The following is a 26,624-nucleotide window of genomic DNA, read 5'->3' as shown; positions in this document are numbered from 1 at the left end:
CAGGGGGCCCCCAAGGCCGCCCCCTCCATTGTGCAGGCGCTCTCCCTCTACGATGGGCTCGTATAGTCCCGGGGCCGAGCGGCGGTGAGTGCGGTGCCAGGGGCTGCGGGTGCCCATCTCCCACCTGCCTCATGCCATTCCCACCTCCCCCAGGCACAGCCAGCTGATTCTCCTCTGCTGAAGCACCAAAACATGGATATCCCCCCCAAATCCAGCCAGGGGGAATGTTGCCCCGTCCTGATAGGTTTCTCCCAGTCTCCCCCGTATCACAGAGCTCCCTCAGACCTCATCCCATGGAGATGGAAATGTTTGCCTGCGGCACAGCTCACACCCTCACCAGCAGATGTGGCTGCAGAGGAGGCAGGGAGGCAGCTGGCGTGCTGGGGGCACAGGGACGCTCCAGAGACAGATTATATTAAATGTTTTATTTATCTTAAATCTTATTATATTATGCCCTGGAGCTGGGTTTGGCACAGCAGTGTCAGGGACACTGGTTCCCAGCATTATACAGGTGCTGGGCTGAGCACCCCGTGGTCCTTGCTATGCCCTGTGGAGCTGTGCAGAGTTGTCCCTTGGAGTGATTTTGGTTATCACAGTCCAGGCAGTGTCCAGGGGGGTGGGGTATTTTTTAACCCCACTGGAGTTTTGAGATTTTCAGTATATCTCTATTCCGTTTCCAGCTTTGCCGTTCCAGCTGCGCTGGTGTCGCATGAGATGGCCACAGGGATTTTTGCCCATCCTTCTCACCCTATTTCCCTTCTCCCCACCCTCTCCTGCAGATGCCTGGGGGAAGATGCTCTCCGTGCCATCCGACCACCGCCGCGCGAAGCTTGCCTGTCCCTCCCGGCTTCCTTTCTGTTCCGCGAGCAAAGGATGCCCTCGAAGCGCGAGCTCGCTCCCCCTCTCTGCACTCTGAACCAGCCGCTGCCATTTGCCAACTTCTGCTTTTTCCAAAAAAAAACCCGCGCCAGACCCCGGTCTGAGCGGCAGCGAACGCCCAAGACTTCAGGGCCGGGGGAACGGGTCGAGCATCGCCACAGGCAGAGCCCCCTCTCGGCCTCCTTGCCCCCTTTGCTCCCCTTTTCCTACGTTTTCGGATGGGACTGTGGATGTTACCTGGGGGCTGCAGCCCCTGGGCTCTGCCCGTGTGGGGTGGTCGGGGAGCTGAGGCACCGACGGCGATTGGGAACAGAGTCCTGGCGTCACCCACGATGCCGCTGGCAGCCCGGCTTGGCTCACTAGGGATATATATTATATTATTACTTTTTTTTCTTTTGGTGAGACAGTATTGTGCTTTTTGGTTTGGTTTTGGTTTTTTTTCTTTTCCTTCGGTGGAAAAAAGTGAGGTTTTTTTTTATACGCCTATCTCAACGATCAATATCCTTATTTATTTGTTGTAAATGTTGCTGCTGTGTTTCGTCTCTCGTGTGCGTGTCCACCCACCCAGGTGAGGATTTGTAAGGTTTACATGCTCGTACACTATTGCGGGGACCCAGGAGCCTGCAATAACAATGAAGCCAAAAATCTGCCTTCCCCCCTCTCCTCCCACCCCCTGTATCCCAAGCTCCGTGGGCTGGCTGCTGTTTGGAGGGGATGCTGTAGCTTCTTTTCCTCTTCCCATTCCTGTGTTCCCTGCATTTTTCTGTTCACCCTTCCCTTTGGGAGCTCAGTGCGGGCTCACTCAGCCCAGACTCTGAGCAGACCAAGCTCCATCCCTCAGTCGGGCAGGGTGAGGAAACTGCCAGGCACCAGAACGTCCCCATTTCCTTTCTTTTATTAATTTTCTCACTGCATGAAAAAGTATTAATGGAGCCCAGAGTTGGGTTTTGCTTTCAAGCAGATTCCTTTGCTATTTTCTGCTTTGCAAACGGTGGGAAGGTGTTCGGTGGTGGCTGTGAATCTTCCCGTGTGCCGGTGGGGCTGGAGGGACAGAGGGGGAGCCTTGCTCTGACTTGCTCCGTCCCCCCATCCCAGCTGGGACAAGGTGACAGGGGAGTGCCAGGCTGGGCTCTGCACAGCTCAGGGTGTCTCCTTATCCCGTCACTCCCATAGGACATGGGAGGTCTTGCTGTGAACCCAGGGCACGGCCCCAAGCGGAGCCGCTTGCGCCCACCTTGGAGGAGGCAAAGGGCTGGGAATACACACCTGGGGACACCAGGCTGCAGCCCCCCCGTCATGAGTGGGGCCTGCATGGCCTCTCCACACTCCATCAACACCCACCACTGCTCTGGGATGTGCCCCCAGCTCAGCCCCACTGGCACCCACACCATGGGACACAGCTGGCATCTCTGCTGGAGAATGAGCCTTGTGTGGGTGATGCCTCAGCTGCCTTGGCCCCTGCTCTGGGAAAGGAGAGATGGGCATTCCCTCAGGAGCAAAGTGCAAGAAGCCTCTGGGACCCCTAAAGCCACCCTGGGGCTCACCCTGCCATCTCTGGTCCAGCTGATGGTAGCAGCATCTTTCCACCCAGCTGTCTCCTAGGATGTCTGCAGCTCCTGTGGCTGAGCCCAGACAGAGGACTGTCCCCATGGCAGTGGGAGGTGACATCTGGATGTGGAGGACAGTCTGACAGGTGTCTCACGATGCAGGAGACAAGGCAGTGCCTCAGCATTTCCTGAATCCTCCCGGCATGGCAGGGACAGATCTTCACCATGCAGCCCTGCTCCCCAGTTTTGGGGTTTTGTGCTTGTGGTACTTCTTGATGCCCATAAAAAGCCACCTTTCCCCATCCCCAAGGACACTGACCTCACGTCCATGTGCAATATTTCTGCCTCTTCTGCAGTTTCTGTCCCCGAGGGTGCCCATGTTTCACTGTGGGGGCGCTTCTGGAGGGTGTCCTTAACTCCCTCCCATGGAAACCTTTTCCTTGTTGCTCTGTGGCCAAAATGCAACTCTCTGGGGTAGGTTTTTGCAGTGCCTCCAACTTGTTGAATGCTCGTCTGCCAGACCGGTCCCTTCCCGGTGCCAATCGATGTTCCCAATGAATGTGACACTGCTGCAATCACCTCCGCTGATGAATGATGGGCCCCGCCGCGTTTGACATAGTTCCCAGGCAAAGGCAAGCCTCATTTGCTCTGACACTTTTCCCCTGGAAAGCTTTTAATTTTTGGAGGACCTGTCATGGGTTGAGCTCCATCAGTGCTCGCAGATGTCTCCCCAGGGAGTCAGCCCTGCCAGGGCTCTTGGCACACTGAGTGTCCCTGAGCAAAGCGGCTTGGCCCCAGTGTTCCCCCCGGCTGCGGATTTGGGACCGTGGCTTGGATGCTTCTAATCTCCCTTTTGGGGAGCACCGAGGGCCCCTGATTCCTCCTGAACACCACCAGGATCTGCAGTGTCTGGGTATCACCGAAAATAAGGCTTGGAGCATCTTGTGCTTGGAAATGTTGGCCTTAACCTCCTCGTGCCTCAATTTCCCCATCAGTGGAATGGCCGGGGTGAGCCATCCCCCTCTGGAAAGCGGTTTGGTGTCTGTGCCCTGGCAAGCATGAGCACTGGATACGGCTCAGGACTGGCTTGGCAGGACCCACCGAGCATCAGGCACGTGCAGAACACCGGGAACGGTGCTGGGGTGGAATTTACATCAGCCAGTCTTTAATTCCAGCCTCTGTTCTACACCTGCTCATGATGAAACAGCCAGCAAGCCCTGGTTGGTCTCTGTTTGTACTCGGGTTCCTGGTGCCTGTCCAAAGTAGATCCCTGGCCATGGGAAGGGGACCCAAAGCACAGCCAGGCAGAGGTGAGGGTCCAGCCCCGGTGACTGTGGCATGTCCCCCACTCTCATTTGTCCCTGTCGGTGTTGCCCCATTAAATGCCATGTCTGTACTTTCCTTTCTTTTCATTTTTCTGTCTGTGCGCTGACTGTTGCTGCTTTGTATCCGTCTTTCCTTGAGCTCTGGGGCTGGGCTGGGCTGAGCTGTTTCCCCTGGGAGCAAGAACATGGGAGAGGGCTCTGGGGGCAGATTCCCCCCCGCCCTCTCCTCACAGCACAAACCAGGACCCGAGAGAGAGAGAGAAGTGAAGGGTTTTTCTTCTGGAGCAGGCTGTTAATTAATGCAGTTTATAACGAGACCAGGCTGGTCCCAGGAGCGCTCTCCGCTGGGTTGGTGGAGGGGAGTGTTTGCTTATGGGGAACCCCAGACCCTGTTTTTGCCAGGTACCAGCTGCATCCCACCCTCCTTCACAGAAGCAGATGCCTGTAGGTTCTTCCTGTGCCATCAGGACACCCCATTCCTGTTGGATGGGGAAGCTGAGGTTGTGGGAATCCCAGCCCAGGGTCACTGCTGCTCAGTGGGCAGGGATGCAGCTGTCCAGAAGGTGGAATTGTCTTGGAGTCTTGGGATCTGGGTTTAAGCCCCACTTGGAGGAGGACTGGCTTTGAAGCAGGGCCAGGCATGGCATGGGGGCAGCTGAAATCACTGGCAGAGCTGCCCCCTTCCCATGTATTTAGGGTTGGGGGGTCATTCGGGATGGGTGAGTGACCTGCAGCAAGCTCAGTCCCCCATCCAAGGAGGAGATTTGGGACATTTAGTGAGAGCGTCTGTCCATCCTTCCCGAGGGCACTGGAGGGGAGGGCTCTGACTGGGACAGAAGCAAGGGCTGAGGGCGAAGGAGGGAGCTGCTGGCCCCAGTCTCAGTGCACAGTTTGGGGTGCAGCAGTTTTGGAGTCTCAGTCACACATGCCAGCCCTGAATAGTCCAGCAGCTCTGCAGTAAAGTCGTCCTTCCCTTCTCTCTCTGCTCCTGTGGCCACCAGCCCCGGGTGGGTGTCCTGTCCTGCCCGGGGGGTGGCTGAGCCCTGGGCTGAGAAGCAGCAGCTCCAGCAAAGAGCCTTGTTTGTGAAGATGAAGCCTGTGTGTGCGTCCGTGCCGGTGTCTCGGCTTGCATGCCCCGCTGCCTTGTCTTGAGATGAATTCAAGAGCAAACCAAGCAAATGAAACAGTTTAATAACAGAACAAAACAAAACCCAGGAACTTTGTGACAGTGGAAATAAAAGCTTAATGACAGTAACGAAGCAGCAGTGGTCTATGATGTGCTGGGGTGGGTGGTCACAGGGCCCCCAAAGCTGTCCTGGCGCCCAGCGGGGCTGGGAGCTGGGCTGGGGGCTGTGGTGGCACTAGCCCGGGTGTAAATAGGGATGCTCTGGGCTCTGTGGGCTGGCACTGTGCCCACACCTGTGATGAGCTGTCAGGTCTCAGCTCCAGGCATCCCAGGGCCCCTTCACCCCTAGAACACCACTCCCCACCTGTTTTTACCCAGACACGTCTTTCCCTCTGCCAGGTCCCATCCTGCCACAGTGCCTGCATCCCTTTTTCCTTTCACAGTGAAGACACTCACAGCCCTGTGCCTATTGGCACTGTCCCTGTTCCCTCCGAGCTCCATCGGGTGGGAGCTGTTGGGTCACTTTTGTCACACAGTGCCTGCAGAGGAATCCTGATATGAGTATTCCATAATTGTGTCCCACTGCCCAGACTGGAGGTGCCCCTCGGCAGCTCCCCCCACCCCTGGCAGGGCTCACGGGGGGCTCAAAGCCAGCACTGGGCTTTTCACGTGCAGCGGGGTCGCGTTGGCCATTCTGCACTGCCAACTCTTCTGGAAACGAGCACTGCCAGGCCTCCCTGCCAGCCCATCTCCGTTTTGTTTGCTCTCCTAACGAGGCTGACTAATTATTTTCAGGAGGCCAGAGGAGATGCCGTAATGGTCCAAACAAGGAGGCTGTGTTTGTGCGGGGGTTTTGTCCAGAGGTGCTTTGTGCCAGCGCATGGTGGGAACTCCCAGGGATTTCTCCCCTGTGCCATGGAGTGGGCAAGGACAGGCACAGGCTCCAAACCACGGTGGTTACCCAGAGGCTGTGCCTTAACCCCCAGCCAGGAAGGGGTTAAAGCCCAACTAGCACATGTGCTCCTGGGACTGGTGAGTGTGGAAAGGGCTGGCTGGAATTAATTTGGTGATGAGGTGAAGCTGTTGGGGTTTCTTTGTGCCCAGCTCCCTGCCAGTGTGCAGGATGGAGCTGGGATGCAGGTTGGTGACTGGGGATGCTCTAAGGTAGGTTTTGTGGCACTGTGGGGTTGGGGACTCCCCTCAGCTCTGTGAGGCTGGGAGTGCAAGCCCTGGTTGTGGGACAGGAGGGGGACAGGCCACTGGCACAGCCCCGGGGGCAGAAGTGTCCTTGCCCTGCTGTAAGGGGGATGGATGTCCTTGCTCACTCTGAGGTTGGGCTAGGCTGAGCCCACGCTTGCAAGGATAAAGGAATGCACAGGATGCTCATCTCATGACCCACACACACTGTCCTGTGTGTGTGGGCCATGAGATGGGTAATCTCGGGAGGAGTAGGGCTGGTGCTGGGGGTGCAGGAGGTGCCCAGCCCTCGGTGCACAGTTTCACCTGGTGCCGGCGCTTGGCCGTGGCTGAGCCCTGGGTCCCGCTGCGGGGGAGTTGAGCAAGAGCAGAGCATCCCTGTGGAGCAGCCATTAGCTCAGCACTCCGCTTCCAGGGGAGCCAGGAAAAGCTCCGCACCCCCAGCCAGCTCTCCCTGCCAAGGGCTGCCTGTCCCGGCCAAGGGCTGCCTGTCCCAGCCCATGTCCTGGCTCCGGCTTTGTCTGTGCTCTGCGTGGCTGTTTGCTCCCTGTTCGTGGGGTGGGCCCACCCGAGACCCCCACAGAGCCCCCTGACCTCCAAGCCCCATTGCAGACCCCGATTCCAGGGGCCCTTTGCCTAGCAGAGGGGGAGTTTGCTTCCTTGGGGTCCTTTTGGCAGCTGTCTCTCCCCCCGCTGGGGTTTGGCAGGGTTTCCTCACAGGTGCTCAGCTGTGACCCCCGTGTCCTCCCCTAACCCCCTGCTCCCCCCAGCAGAGCAGGGTCTCTCTGAGCCAGGGGGTCGGGGCTGGGGAGGGGCCTGGGCAGTGCTTCTGACAATCCCGTGGGCTGCAGGATCTGCTTCCCAATCCCTGTATCTCCATCCCGATCTCCTCCAACTCCCACCCACATCCCTGCCGCGTCGCTGGCTCCAAAAGTCCGGTTTTTCCTCCCGCCCTCCCAGAAGTTGAACGCTGGAGGAGCAGGTCCGCAGCTGCGGAGGGCTGGGCGTTCCCTGCCCGGGGTCCCTTCTCCGTCCCCGCCGCGAGTGGCCGCTTGCACACCGTGTCCCTCCCTGGTGTGGGGACGGTGCCCGGGGGAAGGGCCAGGACAAGGACACAAGGGGTGTTCCTGGCACCCGAGAGCCTCCCCCACGATGCCACCCCACGGAGGGGTGTTTGTGGGTCTCTGGATGCTGCTGGCCCCCAGTCTGGCCGAGAGCCCCCCAGGGTGGGCCACTCTTGCCTTTGTCTTCGATGTCACCGGCTCCATGTACGACGACCTGGTGCAGGTGATGGACGGGGCCTCGCGCATCCTGGAGCGGACGCTCAGCAGGAGCACGAAGCCCATCAGCAACTACGCTCTGGTGCCGTTCCATGACCCAGGTACGTCTGGGACAGGGTGAGGACATGTGTCCTGGCAGGGGTGGGGCTGTGGGGAGCTGGGCTGCAGTTCCAGTCCGGTCTGGGTCTGAAACATGCACTCCATAAGTGCTTGCACTGCCCCTTCTCCCTGTTTTTAATGCCCTGGTGGCTGCTGGGATGGGGATGGCACTTCAAGAGCTGGGAGCTGGGCTGGGGCTCCTGTCCCCAAGCCGCTCTGTGGGCACAAGGTGGGCTATTTCCACCGTATTAATCCCAGGGGTGCTGACACTTCATTGTGGGTGGCTCTTCCCCTTCCATCCCGTTCTAATCTCCCCGGAGTGCTCACGGTCGGTATTTCTGTTCAAGTCCACAACGTGCTTCCAGGTCACCTCAATAAAAGCTCCACTTGCTAGAGGCTTTGGTAACTCTCTGTGATACCAGAATAATTTCTTTCTGCCCTGTCTTTGTCTTCCTTTGTGCACACCCATACAAGGGCAGCTGTTCCCCAAAAGAGCCCTGGCCTCCTACAAGGACAGCGGGACCCAAGCTTTATTTTCAGCAGAAACACTGGGTTGAATGAAAACCTTTGGAGCCAGACAGGGAAGGAGGCAGAGGCAGTGAATCGATTCCTGCATCCCTTTGCTGGGAGCCTCCCCCAGTAGAAAACAGCACTGGGTTTGCAGCTCGCCCTGGCTGGGACCACCCAGTGTGTCGGGAGAAATTCCTGGGCATAGGAATGGTTTGCCCAAGTGCTCACAGTACGGGCACAGGGGGGTGGTGTGCCCAAACCCAATTCTCTCCTGGTGCCAAGCCAGGGTAGATGCTGGACTCCGAGTCTCAGGTGTTTGAGGCAGGGCAGGTGCCAGGAGTGCCGGCAGCGTGGGTGGCACCGAAGGAAGCTGGTGCTGGGTCAGGGGGCTGAGGTGGTGGTGTCTGTGTGCTTGCAGAGGTGGGACCTGTCACCCTCACCACGGATCCCCAGCTCTTCCAGCAGCGCCTGCGGGAGCTCCATGTCCAGGTAGGCATCCTCAGCCCCATGGCGCTCTGCCAGGCCTGCCTTGGTGCCTGGCCCATGGCACTTGGGGGACAGCCTGGCACTGCATGGTGCAATCCCTGCATCCCCCAGGAGTGTGGTGGGGGTTCAGGCTGAGCCAGACTGGCGGGGGGCTGTGCAGGGGGTGGGAGTGGAGAGGATGGGTAATGCTGCTGCAACAGTGTCCCCGAATCCTGCAACAGGGCAGAGAATTCTCAGTCCACAGCTCTTGTCCCTAGGAGAGATACTGCTCCCAGGAGATTTTGCAAAGACTCTCCATGAAACCAAAAATCTCCCCTTCTAGAAGCAGTGCTTGATAATTGAGTTTTGAAATTTTTTTTTAAAATTATTTCATCTGTTTTCTGCCAGCCAAAATGTTCCCTGGGAGCTTAACCCTGCTTTATCCATCCCCACTCTTGCCCTGCCTCCAGTGAATTGCTAAATCCCTGTGGCGTTTCCCTTCAATGCAGCTGTTTTGGCAGGAGGTGTAACGCCGAGGCTGCAAATGGTTTCCCAGCCCTTTGGGGTGCCAAGCCCTGGGAAAGTGGGAGCTGGTCCTTTCTGTGGCTTCCCTGGGCTGGCTGGTTCTTCAGCCACAGGGGCGGGCACAAATGTGCCCACTAAAGGTATTTGTGGGAAACCAGTGGCTTCTGTGAGCATGGATCCCCAAAGGGGTGGTTTAATTATCATTGTTAGTGAGACAGGGCCGGGTCTGTGCAGGGGTCTGTCCTGAGTGTCCCTGCAGATTCATCCCGCTGCTCTGGCCTGACTCCAGCAAAATGGGGTAGTTCCTCCCTGTGAGCACCCCCTGGGTGGAATCCTGCCGGGAGCTGAGCACTGGGTGGCTCGGTGCCTGTGCCACATCCCTGGCTGTGTCCCTCAGGGTGGGGGGGACTGCCCGGAGATGAGCGTGGGAGCCATCAGGGTGGCCGTGGAGATCTCGCATCCCGGCTCCTTCGTTTACGTCTTCTCGGATGCTCGGGCCAAGGACTACGAGCAGCAGGAGGAGCTGCTGCGGCTGCTGCAGCACAAGCAGAGCCAGGTGAGCGGCCCTGGCGCTGCCCGCAGGGCTCCTGCGACAGCGGCTCGGGGGATGCTGCAGCAGCAGCGCATCAGTGAGGCGCAGCGATGAAACCCCTGGGCTGGGGGCAGTTGCATCCCCCGGGCCGATCCGATGTACTGGGATGCTGGTGGATGCCGGCTGTGTCCCCTCCCGTGGCTGTGTGGGGTGTCACGGGGCCGTGGCTGTGGCAGGTGGTGTTTGTGCTGACGGGGGACTGCGGGGACAGGAGCCACCCCGGGTACCGCGTGTACGAGCGCATCGCTGCCACCAGCTCCGGGCAGATCTTCCACCTGGACAAGCAGCAGGTGACAGAGGTGAGTGGGGAGACCTGGCCCCTTGTGCTGAAGTGAGGCCGTGCTTGTCAGTGAGGGGAGATCCAGGTTTAATCCTCACCTCCAGGTGCTGAAGTGGGTGGAAGAGGCCATCCAGGCTTCCAAGGTCCACCTGCTGTCCACAGACCATGAGGATGGTGGGGAGAACACGTGGCAGGTCCCCTTTGACCCCAGCCTGAAGGAGGTCACCATCTCCTTGAGCGGCCCTGCCCCAAGGATCAAGGTCCAGGATCCAGCAGGTAGGAGCCCAGGGGAGAGGGACAACAAGAGGGGGGTGATGTTGTGCCTCTCAGAAAGACCTCAGGTGAGGACAAGCAGGAAGGGGTTCACCAAACCCTGCCCTAAAACTCAAATGAAAAGGTGGAGCTACAAAGCCCTCAGTAAACAACAGCACATCTCCCTGCTCCCCTCCCAGTTTGGCTTTGCCTCTGGCTTTGAGGGTTTTCCCTGCTGCCTTGGCTGTGAGCTGTGATGCGTTCTGCTCTGCCCTGAGCTGTTGCAGGAACCAGGGGATAGACCTGGGTTTCCCATCTGGGACATTCACTTACTGTTACAGGAAAGGTCCTGGAGAAAGGCCGAGGTCTGAAGGAGCTGCTCAGCATCCCCAACTCAGCCATGGTGGTGGCCGTGGAGCCCTACGAGCCAGGGACGTGGCTGGTCACGGTAGGCTGGTGGCAGACCTGCACATCCTCTGCCTTTCCCTGATGGATATTTAGCTTGCCAGGCTTTTCCAGGTGTGGGCTTTCCCCATCCATCTCCAGCCAGGCAGAGGATGTGTGAGCAGGCTGGGCAGGGCTGGCTGCAACCTCCTCCCTTCCCACCTCCTCTCCCTTCCCCTGCCCTCAGCACTTGCCTCTCAATCTGCTTCCAGACCCGGAGCAGTGGCCGCCACTCGCTGAGGATCACGGGCATCAGCGATGTTAATTTTCAAGCCAGCTTCTCCACTCAGCCAGAGTTTGACACCAGCCAGCCCAGAGAGCGGCCGGTGCAGGGTGAGGGGTGGTGCTGCCCACGGGGCTGGGTGCTGCACCTGGGCGTTTTGCAGCCAGGAATGTTCCTGGTGGTTTTTTCTCTCCCCGCTTTCCAGGTCTGCCCATCTCCGTGCTGGTGAACTGCACTGGTCTGAGGCCGCCTGGGCGCCTGCAGGAGATTGAGCTCTTCAACACCTCGGGCCACGTCCTCCTCTCACTGCCCGCGCGTCCCCTCTCCAACTCCTCCTCCAGCTCCACCCCGCAGCTCTGGGTGGGTTCACCGCTCTGGGTTCCCCCGGGTGACTTCCTACTGAAGGTGAAGGGTGAAGATGCCCAGGGCCACCCCCTGCACCGCCTCTCAGGGGTCACCTACACCAGCGTGGTGCCTGGTGAGTGGAACCTGCGGGTGCTGAGCAGGGACCAGAGGCTCCAGCACTGCCTCTGCTTTGGTTTCTCCTTGGTCATCCTGCTTCCCAGTGCAGCTCCCAGTGAGCTTCCAAGGAGTGTTTATACATCTGCACATCCTTCCAGGTCTGCCTAAAGTGAATATCTCCAGCAAGATCCAGGCTTACAACCGTGAGCCACAGCTCATCTCCTGCTCTGCACAGAGTGAGGTCCCTTTCCGCCTGCAGCTCAGCCGCGGCGGGATGAAGCTCAGGGAAGAGCAGCTCTTCAGGTGAGCCTCTGGTATGGCCCAGTTAGCCCCAGGAGGGACCCATGTGGGCAGCAACAGCCCCTGAGCTGTGCCAGCCAGGGGGATGCTGTGTGCTGGCTGGGTGCCTTCAGGTTCTGAGCATTCCAAAAGGAAAATTCCAAGGGACAGGTCTGCAGCAAGTGGGGATGCACCTTTTTGCCTGACTCAGATGAAAAAAAGGTCCCAGGGAGTAGGATTAGGATGGTGGCATGGCAGACCCAAGGTGGGAGTGATCCATAGTTTCATCTCTCCCTTTTTGCAGGATTTCAGGGAACATCAGCTGGTTGATCCCTGCAGTGTCCGAGAGTGACGAAGGGTTTTACGAGTGCACGGCCACAAGCAAGGTCGGAGTGACACGGGCTCGTGCCTATGTCTCTGTCTCAGGTGGGGGCTGCTCGTGCCAAGCCTTAGAGACCTTTCCATGCCCGTGCCTGGGCACGGGCTCCTCTCACCCAGGCATCCCGTGTTTGTAGAGCCACCACCGCGTCTCATCGCCCCAGGCAACATCACGGCTTCACCGGGCCAAGATGTGGTCATGTCCTGCATGGTTCTGGGGGATGTGCCCTACAACCTGACGTGGCGCTGGGACGGGAAGGCGGCACAGCCAGGGGACGGCCGGACCCGGCTGCTGCAGAACCACTCTCTGGAGATCAGCCACGTGCAGCCGGGGGACGGGGGCCTGTACGAGTGTGTGGCACAGAGTGCCCATGGCACTGCCACCGCCTCGCTGTGGCTCTTCATCCAGGGTAGGCTTTGCTCCCGTGTGGGACCCTGGCCGGGGGATATTTTGCCCTGTGGGCGGGTGGTGAATGGCACGTGGGGGCTGAGCCCTGCTCCAACCCCGTGCAGAGGCGCCGTGGGTGAAGGTGGACCCCAGTCCCCAGCGTTTCAGCAGGGGCCAGGAGCTGCGGCTGAACTGCACGGCCGGGGGCTACCCCCCGCCCCACACCACCTGGAAGCGCTGGGGCTGGGCACTGCAGCAGGATGAGAGGTAACCCCTGGGGACCCGGGAGCCTCCATCCTGCCTGTCCCGCAGGGACGGTGCTCCCCTCGCAGGGATGTACAGGCTGAAGGAGGGAGGCTTGGGGCTGCCATAGCTCTGGAGAGAGGGAAGCATTGCAGTATCCCAGCCCAGGCTCCTGATGCTTGGCATGCTGCCGGCCTTCATTGTCTGTATTTATTTTTAAGCAGTCCTGCCTTATCCAGGTCACCGTTCCCGCTTTGCACACCTGGTGTGAGCTCAAGTCTCAAAATACTCCTTGTACTTCCCCTTAATTTCTTCTGCTTTTTGCCTTTTAACTCCTGCCTGTGTCAGGCTGTGAGTGCCAGAGTTGACTTTCAAGATGAAAAAGCCCAATTCTCAGTGCTTTTCCCTGGTTCAAAGCAAAGTCCTGCCCTGCAGCAGCTTGCTCTAAGTGCTGACCCACATCCACCACATGCCCAGCATGGCCTGAAGCCTGCTCATTTATATCAACACATTTCCATCACCCCTGTTTTCGCAGGCCTCATTTCTCCCTTTCTCTCCCATTTGCTGCAGGGTTTTCAGAGATGCTGAGGGTACCCTGCACATCAGGTCTGCTGTCCCAGAGGATGCAGGGAATTACAGCTGCTACGCCGGCAGCACACTGGGCTGGGATGAGCAAGTGATCACCCTGGAGTTCACTGGTACCTGCTCCCTGCTCGCTGGCAGCGCACTGGAAATGGGGCTGTGTGTGATAAAGGGTGGGGTGGGACAACTCCCAGGGCTCTGGGGTCCCCTCGGGCTGGATGGCACCGCACCCAGCGTGGCAGAGAGTGACCAAAGACCTCTCTCCCTGTGACACAGAACCTCCTGCCATCCTGGCAGTGACGCCCAGCCTGAAGGTGCTGGTGGGAGAAGATGTGACCCTGGAGTGCTGGGTTTCAGGGGCACCCCCACCCCGCATCGTGTGGTACAAAGGTGAGACTGGCAGCACGCACTGGCACCCCACCGCTGCCCCGCAGGGCCATCACACGTGGTGTCCCCTGCTGTGCCATCAGGAGGGGCCCACAGAGGCACGTGGGGTGCTGATGTGGGGGTCTCGGGGCAGGGGAGCAGGCGATGGCGGCGTTCCCAGCGGGCACGCAGCGCGCGGTGCTGCGGCTGCAGGCGGTGCGCCAGGAGGACGCCGGGCGCTACGACTGCGAGGCCCTCGGCGAGGCCGGCGTCGCCCTCGACAGCACCGTGCTGCACGTGGGGTGTAAGTCCTGTTGGGTCCTACTGAGTGCTCGAGCCTGTTCCACAGCTCTCCTTTCTGGCTCAGCTCCCACTTGCTGCTTCCCAAGTCTCCCGGGCTACCCAGCAGGGAGGTGTTGGTGCTTGGTACAAACAGGAGGAAGCCTGGCAGGGTTTCCAAGCTTTGGGGAGATGCAGGAGGCTCAACAAGTGGCAAAAGATAAGGCAGTTATTACATGGGGACATGAGGGCTTGGGATGCAACTGGGGATGCAAAGTGCAATCAGTGGGATTAGGCAGAGGTGTAGGCTGACTTCTGTGGGCCTGAAAATCCAGGTGCTCGGGGCTTTCTGCTGGAGGCAGAAGGAATGAAAGAGCATGAGGAGGAGGAGGGAAGGCTCTGTGTTGAGGGCACCAGGGTTTAAAGCAGTTAAAGATAGAAAAGTGCAAGAGATTTCGCTGACCCAGAGGGTGATGAGTGTAACTGGAAGGGATGGAAACTGCGACGGCTCTGACAGCTTTGGAAAAGCACCAAATGCTTCAAGTCAGTCTCGTAACTTGTCAGGGCACCTGGCTCATTGGTTTTGCAGCCCATTCCTTCTCCAGGCTCAGCTGTGGGGAAGCTGGGATACTGAACCTGCCTGAGCCCCTTCTCTGCTGCTCTCTCCTCCAGCTGCCCCTCACTTTCCTGAGCCCCTGGGTGACACGGAGGTCAAGGTTGGGGAGAGTGTGAGCCTGCTGTGCCATGCCGAGGGATCTCCCCTGCCACACGTCACCTGGTCCCGGCAGGACGGGAAGCCCATGGTGGGCTGGCAGGGACCATGGGGTGTTTCCAGCCAGTTGGAGGCTGCCCAGCTCCTCATCAACAGTAAGAGCTGAGTGTGCACGCATTTATTTGTGCTTTTAACTTGTGCAAGCTTAGCTGTGCTGTAACAGCCTGCAAGCCTCCAGCACTGCGGGGTCTGTTCCCACTGGAGATGGTGGTGGGGCAGGGGAGGGTGGTCCCTGTCCTGGAGCTTGCTCCAGGCTCTCCAGCCCCACCAGGCTGAGGCTTCTCCCCACTGTGCTCCAGGTGCCTCGCTGGATGACCAAGGCACCTACATCTGTGAAGCCCAGAATGAGTTTGGGAAAATCCACGCAGAGGTCAAGCTCACAGTCACCGGACAGGGTTTGTTTTTCCGTGCTTTGGTTGGTGAATCGATCCCAGCTGTTCTGGCAGTGAGTGAGTGAGTGGCAGACCCGAGCAGCTGTCTCTGGTCCTGAGCTGGCCACAGTGAATGCTCAGCAACCCCAGGGCAGGGTTTGGGCAATGCCCTTCCCAGCCCTCTTTGGCTTCATACGCTGACATGGACCCAAACTGCAGCCAATATCCCCAAATTCCTGGGGGAGTGGAGTATCTGAGCTGGCTTCTGCCGAGCCAGGATCCGGACCCCAGAAGAAAGATGATCTAGATCTGTTCTCCTGAGTGTTCCTGACCAGTTTATCACTGATTAATACTGGTTCCCTTTCCCCTCTTTCAAGCAGCCCCAGAAATAGCTCTTGCATCCCCCGTGGTCCGTGTGCTCCCAGGCCAGCCCGTGTCGCTGCCCTGTGTGATCCTGGCTGGGAGCCCGTTCCCAGCTCGCCGCTGGCTGAAGGATGGGCAGATGGTGAGATTTCCATGCCCGCTGGGATGGTGGGTGTGTGGAGGGATACCTACCCTGTGGTGAGGGCTTCGCTGCAGGATGGATCCCCCAACCTGTGGGGCCAAACCTGCTGGTGAAAGAATCCAAGGCAGCATTTGTGTTGGGAGGGCAACATGGGTTTATCTCCACATCCGGATGTTCCTGTTGCTCAAAGATTCATTTCTGGATGTGCCCCAAAGACACGGATATGTTGTTGTTTGACCCCCCATCTGTCCTGCTTTCTGCTCTCTGCCCGTGTCCAGGTGGCCCCAGGTGACCACTACTCCATCCGGGCTGACGGGAGCCTGCATGTGGACCAGGCATCGCAGGGGGATGCAGGGACCTTCACCTGTGAGGTGACCAACGCCCTCAGCTCACACAGGCAGGACGTGTCCCTGGTCATCCACGGTGAGTGTCGGGGAGCTGCGTGTCCCCGCTCAGCAGTGACATGGGGCAGGTGCTCTCTCTGCTCTGCTCTCTGCGGTGGACATGGCCCTGGTCATGCAGGATGAGGGGCTTCTCTTCCTTCCCAGTTCCTCCCAGCATTGAGCCTGGCCCTGTCCTCGTCACTGCCACCGAGGGAGCAGCTGTCACCCTGCAGTGCAATGCCACCGGCGTGCCCCCCCCTGCTGTCACCTGGGCAAAGGTAGGTGACAGGGACAGGCCGACTGCTGTGCCCCTGCCAGCCAGGCTGGGGCCACCCCCGGGTTCAGGGTAACGTGTTTGAAGCGAGTGTAGCTCCCCAGTGTGGCTGTGGCTGCCTCGGCAGGTGGCACCAAGTGCCCTGGGAAGCTGGGACCAGGGCATGGCTTGCTCTGATGGTCCCGAGCCCTCTTCTTGCCTTTGGGATGCTCAGCTCGTGGGAGAATCTCTGCCTTCCTCCCTTCCCTTTCTTCTGTAGGGCACGGAGCCCATTTCACTGAGCCCACACTACCACCTTGACCCCAATGGGACCCTCCTGATCCCTTCACCATCCCCTGGGGATGCTGGCACCTACTTCTGCACAGCCACCAATGCAGCAGGGTTCTCCAGCCGGGAGATGCAGCTCTCTGTCAGCAGTGAGTGCTCAGGACAGCTCCAGAGGGGACTGGCAGGGAGAGCACGACCTGGGAACACTCCTGGCTTCCTTGAAGCACCTGTCCAGATGGGTTTACAGGATGGGAAGAGAGGTGATGAGGGCTGTGGGGCACCTGAAGGGTCCCTGCACCAGCTGCGCTCCCTCTCCATCCAGCAAAGCCCAGGATCAGTGTGAACGGATCACAGGAATCAGACCCTGTCACCATCCTGGCTGTGCTGGGGCAGGAGACCACGCTGCCCTGCGAGGTTCAAGGAAATCCCCCTCCCCTGGTGGTGTGGAGCCGGGAGCAGCAGCCACTGCCTCTCACCACCACGAGGTAATGAGGGTTGTGGGTGCTGGGGGCCACAATCTCCTGGCATTTTCAGAGGGATGTCAGGTCCATGAAAGGACTCAGCTGCTTGGCAGGGAGATGTGAAGGGCACCCCTGTCACCCCGTGGCCAATGCTCAATGCAGGAGCTGAGGCAGCCAAGCAGTACAGCATTAGCTCTGCTCTCCTTGGAGAGCACCAGGCTTTTTTCCATCTTCCAAACATCTGCTGGGACCAAACAGCTGCTTCCAACTCTTCATGTGCCTACCCTGGACACAGGGCTGGGGTTGGGAAGTAAAGGCAGCTCCAGTGCAGCTCCTCACCCTGCTGTCCATCTGCCTTCGTGCACATTCCTGCCTTGTGCCGTCATAAGGTCAAGGATGTGCCTGGGGATGGTGGATCCCTGTGGGAAGTGTTGGACCAGGGCTTGATGCTGGGATGAGGTCTGGCACAAATGCAGCTTTTAGCCCGGCAGTGGCTTTGTCTGCACTGGAATGTGGGGTTTTAGGCTAGATTTGTTCCAGTGAGTGCCTTCTGGAGGGACAAATCAGTTTGTTGCTGGTGTTGAAGCTGATGGCAGCCACGAGACAGTCATTTAATGTGATTTGATGGGAGAAGATAAACACATATCCAGCAATTCTCCAGGTTATCCGGTGTCTTGGTCTTCCAATGCTTTCTCAGCACATTAGGGATTCCCTTCCAGCAGAGTGCTAAAGCCCCAGGCCCCAGTCTTGGGGTTAAGCACTTCTTTCCCTGTACCTGAGGATTGCTGTAGGAAGCAGGAAGGCATCTTGGTTTTGCTCTTCTTGGGGGATGTGCTGCCTTGTTGTTCATGTCTAGTTTGCCATGGCTCTTCCTCGCTGACCTGTGCTGCTCCCCACATCTCAGCTGGCTTGTCCATGCTGGGTGATTTATGGGAGCACATGAGGAGGAATCTGCAGCCGTGGGCTGAGATGATGTTATGTCTGTGGAGCACAGATGAGGCTGGGAATGAGCGTGTGGCCAGCTCCAGCTGCAGGGACTGTGCTCTGGGGGACCCTTGTCTTCCTTCACCCCCCTGGGCTCATGTGCTGCCTCGTGCTGAGCTTGTGCAGGGGCTGAGCAAAGGGGATTTGCCCCCCTGGGCAGCTCTGCCTCCCTCTTTGAGTGAGAGGTGGCTCTGGTGACCTTTTCTTGGCTGTCCCAAGGTGACAGTGAGCTCTCAGCCCTTAGCTCCTGCTCAGGGTTAGGTGATGGATGACATGGCTGTTCTTCCCATCCAGCTTTTCTGTTTCTTCTCCCCCAAGGTACAGTGTCCTCCCTTCAGGATCCCTCCACCTGGCCGAGCCCCAGGTGACAGACACCGGCCTCTACACCTGCACGGCCACGAACGCCGCGGGGAGCGCCTCGCTCAGCTACAGCCTGCACGTCCAAGGTTCAAACACCCCTCCAGGGCTTCCTGTACTGCTGGGGTCCTGCACCTCCAAGTCCCTGGCTGCTCGCACATCCCTGTGCCAGGGTCTGAGGGTGGTCCCAGCCTGAGGTCCCCTGTCCCCCCAGCACCCCCCCAGCTGTGGATTGGACATGGGGAAAGCCACCTGACGGCTGTTGCCAACACCTCCCTGAGGATTCACTGTCACGCCATGGGCATCCCCCCACCCCAGATCCAGTGAGTGCTGCCGAGGGGTGGGTGCTGCCTGTGTTCCCAGGATGGGTGGTAAATGAGGGTGGTCCCAGCCTGAGGTCCCCTGTCCCCCCAGCACCCCCCCAGCTGTGGATTGGACATGGGGAAAGCCACCTGACGGCTGTTGCCAACACCTCCCTGAGGATTCACTGTCACGCCATGGGCATCCCCCCACCCCAGATCCAGTGAGTGCTGCCGAGGGGTGGGTGCTGCCTGTGTTCGCAGGATGGGTGGTAGGAGCCTCTGGCATGGGGTGTTCCTTAGGGTGGGAGGCATCCATTCCTTCTCCTTGTCTGTGGTGCCCTCTGCTCAACAACCTGGGCACTGTCAGCCCCATTCCAGGTGACAAGGGGACAGACCTTGCTGCCAGCACCCAAGTTCACCCCTTTAATGTGTAGAGATGGGGTGGGTGGTGGCAGGACAGACCAAGGACTTGCTGCCTGTCCCCTTCCTCACAGGTGGCTGAAGGATGGGCACCCGCTGGATGGGCAGGATGGTGTGGTGGTGTCCGAGGATGGTGGGACTCTGCTGGTCACCAGAGTGGGGCTTGGTCACGAAGGGCTCTACGTCTGCCAGGGCAGCAGCTGGGCAGGGCTGGCCCAGGCAGAGGTGCAGGTTTCAGTGCATGGTGAGAGCAGCATCTGGGGTGAGACCCGCTATCCAGCCCATGTGTTGCGAAGAATGTGGCTGGCCAAAGGGGTGGGAGTTCTTGGCCCGAATTTTTGGTAGGTACAGGGTCACTGGCTTGATCTCTTGGGATCTTGTCCTTTGTTGATGAGGCTGAGAGCTGATGGCCACTGGCACCACAGCAAATCCTTGACTGCTGTTTCCTGGTGGAGGGTCCTCCCCCAGCCCCATTTCCCCTCCACCAGCAGGAAGTGACTCTGAAAGTGCCGGGTGAGAAACCAGGCAGGGAGGGGAAATTCCTACCTGGAAAGGATGAATGTCTCATTGGGGCAGGGAACAAACCTCTGGCTGGCTTGGGGAGCAGTGGTGGCACCACGGGGTGATGTGGTCCCCTCCCAGAGCAGGGACCGAGCTGTGGCCCTCGGCTGCTGCTCTGCCAGGACTCGGTGCGTGCCGAGAGCCACCGGTGAGCCTGGCTGTGCCCCAGGGCCCTGCGCCGTGGTGGCTGCAGACAGCCCGGGTCACACAGAGCCCGTGACAGTGGGTGCTGGGTTGCAGTGCCCCCAAACATCGAACCCAGCGCGGTGGATCTGGCCATCCCGGAGAACAGCACGGCATCCCTGGAATGCCTGGCCTCGGGGCTGCCGGCTCCCGGTGAGTCAGTCCTGCCGCTCAGCTCTTGCTCGTGAATCCCAGCAGCATCGCTCCTCACAGCTCGGCTCTCTGCTTCCCTCCAGGCATCACCTGGTACAAGGGACACGAGCAGCTCTCGGCCGGAGCAGGAGTGACCCTGTCCAGGGATGGGAAGCGCCTGGAGATCCCACATGCCCGACTCTCTGATGCAGGCAGCTACCGCTGCGTGGCCTCCAGCGTGGCCGGCGTGGCTGAGCTCTGGTACAGCCTGCAGGTCACTGGTGAGTGCAGCCTGAGAGGTGGGGGCTTCCCCTCTGGAATATCTCGTGTGAGCGTGGGACCAGTGGGGCTGTCCCAGCCCTCAGGACACATCCTGGAAGATGGCTCTAGCAGACCCCTGTCCTCTGCCCCATTTGCAATTCCAGTCATGAAATCCCCTGTGTTCATCGCAAATGATGTCCTGGAAAGCTGTGGCCCCATGGATGGGTAGTGCCAGGTCCTCATTATGGGATCACCTACCCACCCTGTCCCTTTTGCACTCTGTGTGTCTGGTGACGTTTCTGTCCCCCTGGACTCAGTGGAGTCAGTGGTGACTCCTGGGCTGCTGCCAAGACAGGCACTGGACACTTTTTCTCACTTAATCCAAGCATGCCTGCAGCTTCCCAAACCATTCAGCATGTCCACAGCACCGGGGGCTGAGCCAGGGTCTGGCTTTTCTCAGGGATGCTCTGGGCCATTTGGTGGAAGTCCTGCAGGCAGGTGGCCAGGGAGTGGAGAAGATCCAGTTCTCCTGGTCGGGGCTTGTTCCTGCAATCTCTTCCCAGGGAAATGTTTGCACGTCTGCTGTCCTGGCTCGGGTGGATTGTTTGGGTTCTTCTGTTTTTGTTTTTCAAGGGTTTCTGGGTGTTGGGGTTTTTCTTCTCCAAACTGATATCCCTCATGGGAAGGAGTTACCATTTTCCAGCCAGCTGTATTTATGAGCAGCTGAGAACAGCATCTGATAATGGAAAGAGTTGGGTAACCTTCTCAGTGGGCAGGGCTGCCAAATAAGCTCTGTCTGGCCAACCTGACCTTGGCCTGCTTGTGGGATGCTTGGTCATCCTCTGCTGTCGGCCACGTGCAATTAAAAGCATCCCTCGCTTGGCTGGAGAGACAAGATTATTGTTTCCATGTGAAGCCAGGGCAGGGGAGGGTCAGTGTTTTCTTTTGTGGCAGCCAGCAGGGCTGCAGGGGGTGTTATCCAGCAGGATGGAGCTCCAGTGAGGAGCTCCCCTTCTTCTCTTGTCTGATGTCATCATCTGAGCTGCTCCTCTCATCCCTGCAGTGCCTCCATCCTTCTCCTCGGCAGAGCCCGAGGCCATGTCTGTGCTGGAGGGACAATCTGTCCAGCTGGCCTGCGAGTGCCATGGGATCCCCCTGCCCACCCTGAGCTGGTGGAAGGACGGTAGGGCCCTGTTCCTCAGCCCCATTTCTCCCCTCATCACTTGTGTTGACCCAGCTCTTGATCTCCTTGGAGCAAGGAGCACATTTTGTTGAGCAGTATCCAGCTTCTGGGTGGGAATTTGTCCTGCTGGGAGCCTAAGGGGAAGCTGCTCTCCCCTTCCCTGGGCAGGTGAGCCCCTCTCCACCCAGCCAGGGAGCCCAAAGCTGGTGTCCCCAGGAGGGAACATGGTGTACATGGAGAAGGTACAGCTGCTGGACAAGGGGACGTACACCTGCGAGTGCAAGAATGCTGCTGGCAGCAGCAGCAAGGAGCATCACCTGGAGGTGCATGGTGAGTGTGGGGGACCAGAGACCTGTGGGGGTGGGTGGAGGTGTTGTGACCTCTCTCAGTGCAAGGTCCAGATGGACCCGAAGCCGTTGCCTGGTGCCTTGGGTATCTTGGAAGGGGTGCTGCTACCTGGGCCAGCTTTGCCCCCCACTTGTGCACGGCTGAGGGAGTTGCTGCACATCCCCTCCACCCTGTGTCCCTCTGCCCACAGCACTGCCAAGGGTCCAGGGCAGCAGCAAAGCCCCGAGGAAGGTTTCTGTCATCAAGGGTGGCGAGACAGTCCTGGAGTGCAAGGCCATGGGGACACCACCACCCTGGGTGACGTGGGTGAAGGATGGGCAGCCTGTGGCCAGTGGGGACGGGCTCCTGCTTACAGAGCAAGGGAGGCGGCTGCACATCTCCAGGGCAGAGGTGGCCCACGCAGGACACTACACTTGCCTGGTGGCCAACGCAGAGGGGCAGGAACAGAGGGAGTTTGATGTTTTGGTGCATGGTAAGGATGTGGGATGGGGCTGGTGGCTGGGGTGGATGCAGGCAGGACCAGGAGGGTGGTGATGTGGAGCAACCTGACGTGGAGTAGATGTTGGACAATCCAGTGTGTAGAAGGTCTCAGGGTCAGCAGGGTTATGCTTCAGGAACAGCTGCAGAACTGGGCCCATCAGCTGCAGAACTGGGTCCCTCAGGTGGGAGTTTCTTTACAGAGCCATCACATACAAAGTCCTCTACTACCCAAAGACTTGAGGAAACCTCATGGGTCAAGGTCACTTGAGCTATAGAAGGTCTGAGGTGGCTCAGGCCGTGTGGCCAGCTCGGTGTGACACCTGTAAGCCGGGGTTCAGGTGTGCAGGTAAGTGGCACACACTCGCTGTGGGTCACCTGTCCCATAACACCTTCAAAGTCACCATCTCCAGGTGATGCTCATGGTCCTGGGCTTGTGTCCTGAAGCTGTACAAAGCAGGAAGGTGGGAAAAGCCAGCTTCACCCAGTTTTCCCCTCTTCACTTTGCTCCTTTGCTGCTTTGCAAGTGGATGTCCATCTTTTTCTGCATCCCCAGTTCCCCCTGAGTTTATTCGAGGATCAGGACTGACAACCAATGTCAGCGTTTCCCTGCAAGGATCCCTGATGCTGACCTGCGAGGCCACCGGCATTCCCGAGCCCACCGTCACCTGGTTCTGGGATGGCTCTCCTGTCACCCCCAGCGAGCACACACACGTGCTTTCAGGTCAGAGGTCTGGGTGCTGCAAGAGATGAGCGCTTTGGGAACATGTTTTGCCCCAACACTGATGAGTTCAAACTCATGGTGGAGCTACAGCCCCACAGCAGCACCGCTGGGATGTGCTGGTACCTGGATCAGGGCTCTGAGACCTCTGCTCCGTGCTTCCAGGGGGCTGGCTGCTGAGGCTCACCCATGCACAAGCCCAGGATGGTGGTCACTATTCCTGCCTGGCCAGCAACGTAGCTGGGGAGGCCAGGAGGCATTTCCACGTGGAAGTCCTAGGTAAGGAGGGGTCTTCTGTCTGCTGCAGGATTCCTGGTGGGGTTTCAGAGCTCCACCCTTGCAGGAATAGACATGAGTTAAGACTGGACATGCTGGGTGTGCTGGAGTCCTTCGTGCCTTAGGATGTGAGCTCAGAGGCCAAGCTGGCCAGCTGCTGAAGTCACTGGGGGCTTGTGTTCCTAGTTCCTCCCCACATCGAGAACGCGGGTGAAGAAGACACCTTCAAAGTGCCCGAGGGTCACCCTGTCACCTGGTCCTGCCTGGCTTCAGGTGAGCATCGAGTGGGGAAAGGAGGTGGCATGAGCAAGTGGGAGATGGGGCTCAGGGCAGACCTGAGTCTCACTTTGGGGTGTGGAGCAAATGGATGTCTCCAGGCAGAGAGATGAAAACAGCTGAAATCGGCTGCAGAGCTTTTCTTGGGATGGTTCCTGGCTTTGCAGTTGTGCTGTCCGGGAAGCGCTGGGGAGGGGACGCCCACATGGGGAGCCTGTTCCACAATGTAAGCTCCAATTTTTCCCAAATGGAGCTAAAATTCCTCTAATCTCTTTTCTCCTTTAGTGATGGGAATAATTAATCACCTCCCACGCAGGACAGTTCTCTTTCTTCTTGCTGGCTCATCCAGCAGCCTCTAAAATCCAGATCCAGATCATGATAATTCTGATTTGGGATGATGTCCCTGCTTTCCAGAAAAGCTCCGACAGTGACCCCAGCCAGGCTGTGCTCACACATGGAAAAACTTCACACGAAGGCCAAAACCTGTTTTCCATCCCTAAGGATGTTTTCCATCCCAGGCAACCCACAACCTAAGATCACCTGGCTGAAAGACAACCACCCTCTCCCTGGCACCTTCTCCATCTCCCCCGATGGCTCCTTGTTCCACATCCCCCGAGCCTCCCTGGCCGACGCTGGTCGCTACTCCTGCCTAGCCTCCAGCTCTGTGGCAAATCAGACCAAGCACTACCTGCTGGATGTTTTGGGTATGAGCTGCCTTTGGATGGAGGCAGGGTCTCAGGTGTGAGTAGACTTAGAGGGTTTTAATGGCCTGCCCCAGGTAGGTGAGGAGGATCTCTAAGTTCTGTAGCCAAAGCATGGCATGGACCTGTCCCAAAGCCCTTGTGAGACCTCTTGGAGGAGCAGAAAGCACCTGTTTAGTGCAGGATCCATCTCTGATGGTGGCTTGTGGGAAGGGGGAATGTGTCTTCTGGGTCTCTGTGTTTTTGGAGGGCAGCAGGACAGGGCAGAGTCTGAAGGTGGCACATGCGTCAAGTCCAACTCCCTGAGCTTGGATCATGCTCTCTGGTGGGGCGTGAAGTGCTGGGAAGCCTAAGTGGGTGCTAGTGCCTATCTAACACACAACCACGTCTCTGCAGCCAGCCCTACCTTTGCTCGAGATGATGCTGCCACAGAAGAAGTGACAGTGATCATCAACAACCCCATCTCCCTGGTCTGCGAGGCTCTGCCATACCCATCTCCCAACATCACCTGGCTCAAGGACGAGGTTCCTCTCAAAGCATCTAGAAATGTCCTCCTGCTCCCTGGTACCGTGCTGCTGTCCACTGGCTCTGCATGACTGTGGTGGCCCCTTGCTGTGTATGCCTTGGGGAGTGGGAGTGGGATCTTTTCTTGGTCTGGCTGGGGTCCAGCACAGTGGGATGGTGAGAAGTCATCATCCTGCAGGACATGAGGGCTCTGGCCATCAGCTGGATGCTCTTCCAAGTGCTGCATCCTCTGATAATAACTAGAATCTCCTCTGTGCTGGTTTTTATAAGCCTGGGGCTGGGCTCTAGAAGAGCATTAGGCCCCCTCGAGCCAGGCTTGCAGGTGCTCAGCAGGTCCCTTGAGATGCCTTCAGGTGCTGCATGGGGAGAGAGAGCTGTGGCTGTGAGCAGCGACCCTCTCAGGAGACCCCCTTTGCCCAGGTGGCCATGGGCTGCAGATCCTGAATGCCCAGGAGGAGGACACGGGCACCTACAGCTGCGTCGTGGCCAGCGAAGATGGGGAGGCTGTGAAGAACTACGCTGTGAAGGTCCTGGGTGAGGGGGCTCCCCATGTCCTTCCTAACTCCTGCAGTGACCTCACCACTGTAACCAGGCCACTGCTGCTCCCTTTTGCTCCCTTTTGTCTTTCCCCCCAGTTCCTCCTTGGATTGCCAGAGAGGACTCTTTGGGGGAATTTGCCGTGAAAGAGGTGAAAACCAGGGTCAACAGCACAGTGGTGCTGGAGTGTGAGACCTGGGCTGTGCCCGAGCCGACCATCCGGTGGTACAAGGACAAGCAGGTGAGGTCCCAGCTGTGACCAGGGAGAAGCTGCTGGGTTTGGGGACTGTGCCAGCTGGACGGAGTGGGAAGATACCCTTTATATGGCTGGCTGGGCTCTGCCCCACTCCTGGGTGTGTAATACTCCTCCTGCCCTTCTGTTTCTTCTCTGCAGCTCCTGGCAAGCTCTGAACACCTCCAGATCCTCAGTGAAGGGCAGGTCCTTCAGATCCACCCAGCCAGTGTCTCAGATTCGGGGCACTACACCTGCGTGGCCACCAATGCTGTGGGTGAAGATGACAGGGACTTCATCGTGCACGTCCAAGGTGAGCCCAGCCAGCACCCAGAGCAGGGGGTTTCTCAGCAAGGGCAGGGGCCCTCAGGGGTCACTTGTGGGAGGAGAGAAGGGTGAGCAGGAAAAAAGTTTAAGCCTGCTGGAAAACAACATAGCTCCAGCTGTGGTTGCACCGGGGGGTTGATGTCCCCATTCCCCACAGCTGACCACAGCCTGTCCCCGCAGTGCCCCCCATCTTCCAGCAGCAAACAAGCCCCAAAGAAGCTCTTGAGATCTTCTACCGGGAGGAAGATCAGGATGGGGAGGTGACAGAGCACCGACAGGCTGTCCTTGGCCAGCCCACCGCGCTCTACTGCGACACCAGTGCCATCCCACCCCCCCAGCTCACCTGGTACAAGGATGGGGAGCCCCTCTCCCCTGGCCCAGGGGTGCTGATGCTGCAAGGTAATGGGTAATAGGTGTGAACCCCCACTGTGGGGCTTGGGGGTGGTCCTGCAGCAGCTCCGTGGGTTGAGAGCATCCATAGCGTGGAGGAGGTTGGATCCTTCCTCCTGCCAACACACACAGCACCCGTGGGACCTCTGAAGTCACTGGGGCAGTGCAGGGCTCTGTGCAGGGTGGGGCTGGGGGGGAAATCCCACAGACCCTTCCCTGTGCCCTGCCCCAACCCTGTCCCGTGTCACAGGGGGCCGGGTGCTGCAGCTGCAGGTGGTGCAGGAGGACGACAGCGGCAGGTACACCTGCGAGGCCGCCAATGCTGTGGGACAGGACCGCCTGCACTACGAGCTGGAGGTGCTGAGTGAGTATGGGGCCAGGGGCACATTGGATTGGGGCACATTATGGCAGCCCCATAACCGCCTGCTTCCAGCTGCCCCGGCCATCCGTGGTGGCACGGAGGACCTGGTGGAGGAGGTGACAGCCACCATCAATGGCACCGTCCGCTTTGGGTGTGAAGCTACTGGGCACCCAGAACCCACAGTGTCCTGGCTCTGGAATGATCTCCCCATAGAGGCTGGCCCACGGTACCAGCTCCTGGAGGGTGGCACAATCCTGCAGGTTGGTGTCCTCCTAAGCAGGTGGCTGTGTCGGGGAGGGACACAGGAAGAGAGTGG

At 58.8% G+C, this 26,624-nt stretch overlaps 2 protein-coding genes across 2 annotated transcripts in view; both read left to right on the top strand.

Moving 5' to 3' along the window:
• NCS1 (neuronal calcium sensor 1) overlaps window positions 1–5,010 on the top strand; it is a 9,286-nt gene extending 4,276 nt beyond the window's left edge. Inside the window, exons 7-8 of the mRNA XM_017745620.1 lie at window positions 16–84; window positions 780–5,010. Of these exons, the coding sequence (XP_017601109.1) occupies window positions 16–66 (51 nt within the window). The 3' untranslated portion in view covers window positions 67–84; window positions 780–5,010. The remainder of the gene's footprint in view (window positions 1–15; window positions 85–779) is intronic.
• A 2,035-nt stretch (window positions 5,011–7,045) lies between these two features.
• The window catches only part of HMCN2 (hemicentin 2), a 33,048-nt gene continuing 13,469 nt past the window's right edge, over window positions 7,046–26,624 (top strand). The window contains exons 1-41 of the mRNA XM_017745415.1: window positions 7,046–7,455; window positions 8,382–8,452; window positions 9,351–9,509; window positions 9,722–9,844; window positions 9,930–10,101; window positions 10,419–10,525; window positions 10,734–10,854; window positions 10,950–11,222; window positions 11,365–11,509; window positions 11,790–11,911; window positions 12,001–12,273; window positions 12,377–12,518; window positions 13,065–13,192; window positions 13,353–13,466; window positions 13,597–13,746; window positions 14,394–14,588; window positions 14,793–14,888; window positions 15,245–15,369; window positions 15,648–15,792; window positions 15,918–16,030; window positions 16,286–16,442; window positions 16,616–16,778; window positions 18,057–18,184; window positions 18,310–18,418; window positions 18,892–19,061; window positions 19,619–19,714; window positions 19,798–19,974; window positions 21,018–21,137; window positions 21,306–21,467; window positions 21,676–21,957; window positions 22,519–22,686; window positions 22,849–22,962; window positions 23,146–23,232; window positions 23,754–23,939; window positions 24,333–24,500; window positions 24,882–24,995; window positions 25,097–25,239; window positions 25,393–25,543; window positions 25,738–25,956; window positions 26,198–26,311; window positions 26,381–26,579. Coding sequence (XP_017600904.1) covers window positions 7,227–7,455; window positions 8,382–8,452; window positions 9,351–9,509; window positions 9,722–9,844; window positions 9,930–10,101; window positions 10,419–10,525; window positions 10,734–10,854; window positions 10,950–11,222; window positions 11,365–11,509; window positions 11,790–11,911; window positions 12,001–12,273; window positions 12,377–12,518; window positions 13,065–13,192; window positions 13,353–13,466; window positions 13,597–13,746; window positions 14,394–14,588; window positions 14,793–14,888; window positions 15,245–15,369; window positions 15,648–15,792; window positions 15,918–16,030; window positions 16,286–16,442; window positions 16,616–16,778; window positions 18,057–18,184; window positions 18,310–18,418; window positions 18,892–19,061; window positions 19,619–19,714; window positions 19,798–19,974; window positions 21,018–21,137; window positions 21,306–21,467; window positions 21,676–21,957; window positions 22,519–22,686; window positions 22,849–22,962; window positions 23,146–23,232; window positions 23,754–23,939; window positions 24,333–24,500; window positions 24,882–24,995; window positions 25,097–25,239; window positions 25,393–25,543; window positions 25,738–25,956; window positions 26,198–26,311; window positions 26,381–26,579 — 6,230 coding nt within the window. The 5' untranslated portion in view covers window positions 7,046–7,226. The remainder of the gene's footprint in view (window positions 7,456–8,381; window positions 8,453–9,350; window positions 9,510–9,721; window positions 9,845–9,929; window positions 10,102–10,418; window positions 10,526–10,733; window positions 10,855–10,949; window positions 11,223–11,364; window positions 11,510–11,789; window positions 11,912–12,000; window positions 12,274–12,376; window positions 12,519–13,064; window positions 13,193–13,352; window positions 13,467–13,596; window positions 13,747–14,393; window positions 14,589–14,792; window positions 14,889–15,244; window positions 15,370–15,647; window positions 15,793–15,917; window positions 16,031–16,285; window positions 16,443–16,615; window positions 16,779–18,056; window positions 18,185–18,309; window positions 18,419–18,891; window positions 19,062–19,618; window positions 19,715–19,797; window positions 19,975–21,017; window positions 21,138–21,305; window positions 21,468–21,675; window positions 21,958–22,518; window positions 22,687–22,848; window positions 22,963–23,145; window positions 23,233–23,753; window positions 23,940–24,332; window positions 24,501–24,881; window positions 24,996–25,096; window positions 25,240–25,392; window positions 25,544–25,737; window positions 25,957–26,197; window positions 26,312–26,380; window positions 26,580–26,624) is intronic.

Source organism: Corvus brachyrhynchos, unplaced genomic scaffold (assembly GCF_000691975.1).
Source record: "Corvus brachyrhynchos isolate BGI_N302 unplaced genomic scaffold, ASM69197v1 scaffold59, whole genome shotgun sequence".
NCBI classification, from domain to species: Eukaryota; Metazoa; Chordata; class Aves; order Passeriformes; family Corvidae; genus Corvus; species Corvus brachyrhynchos.
Note: the sequence above shows the minus strand (reverse complement) of the source record. Positions and strands in the feature narration are given on the sequence as shown.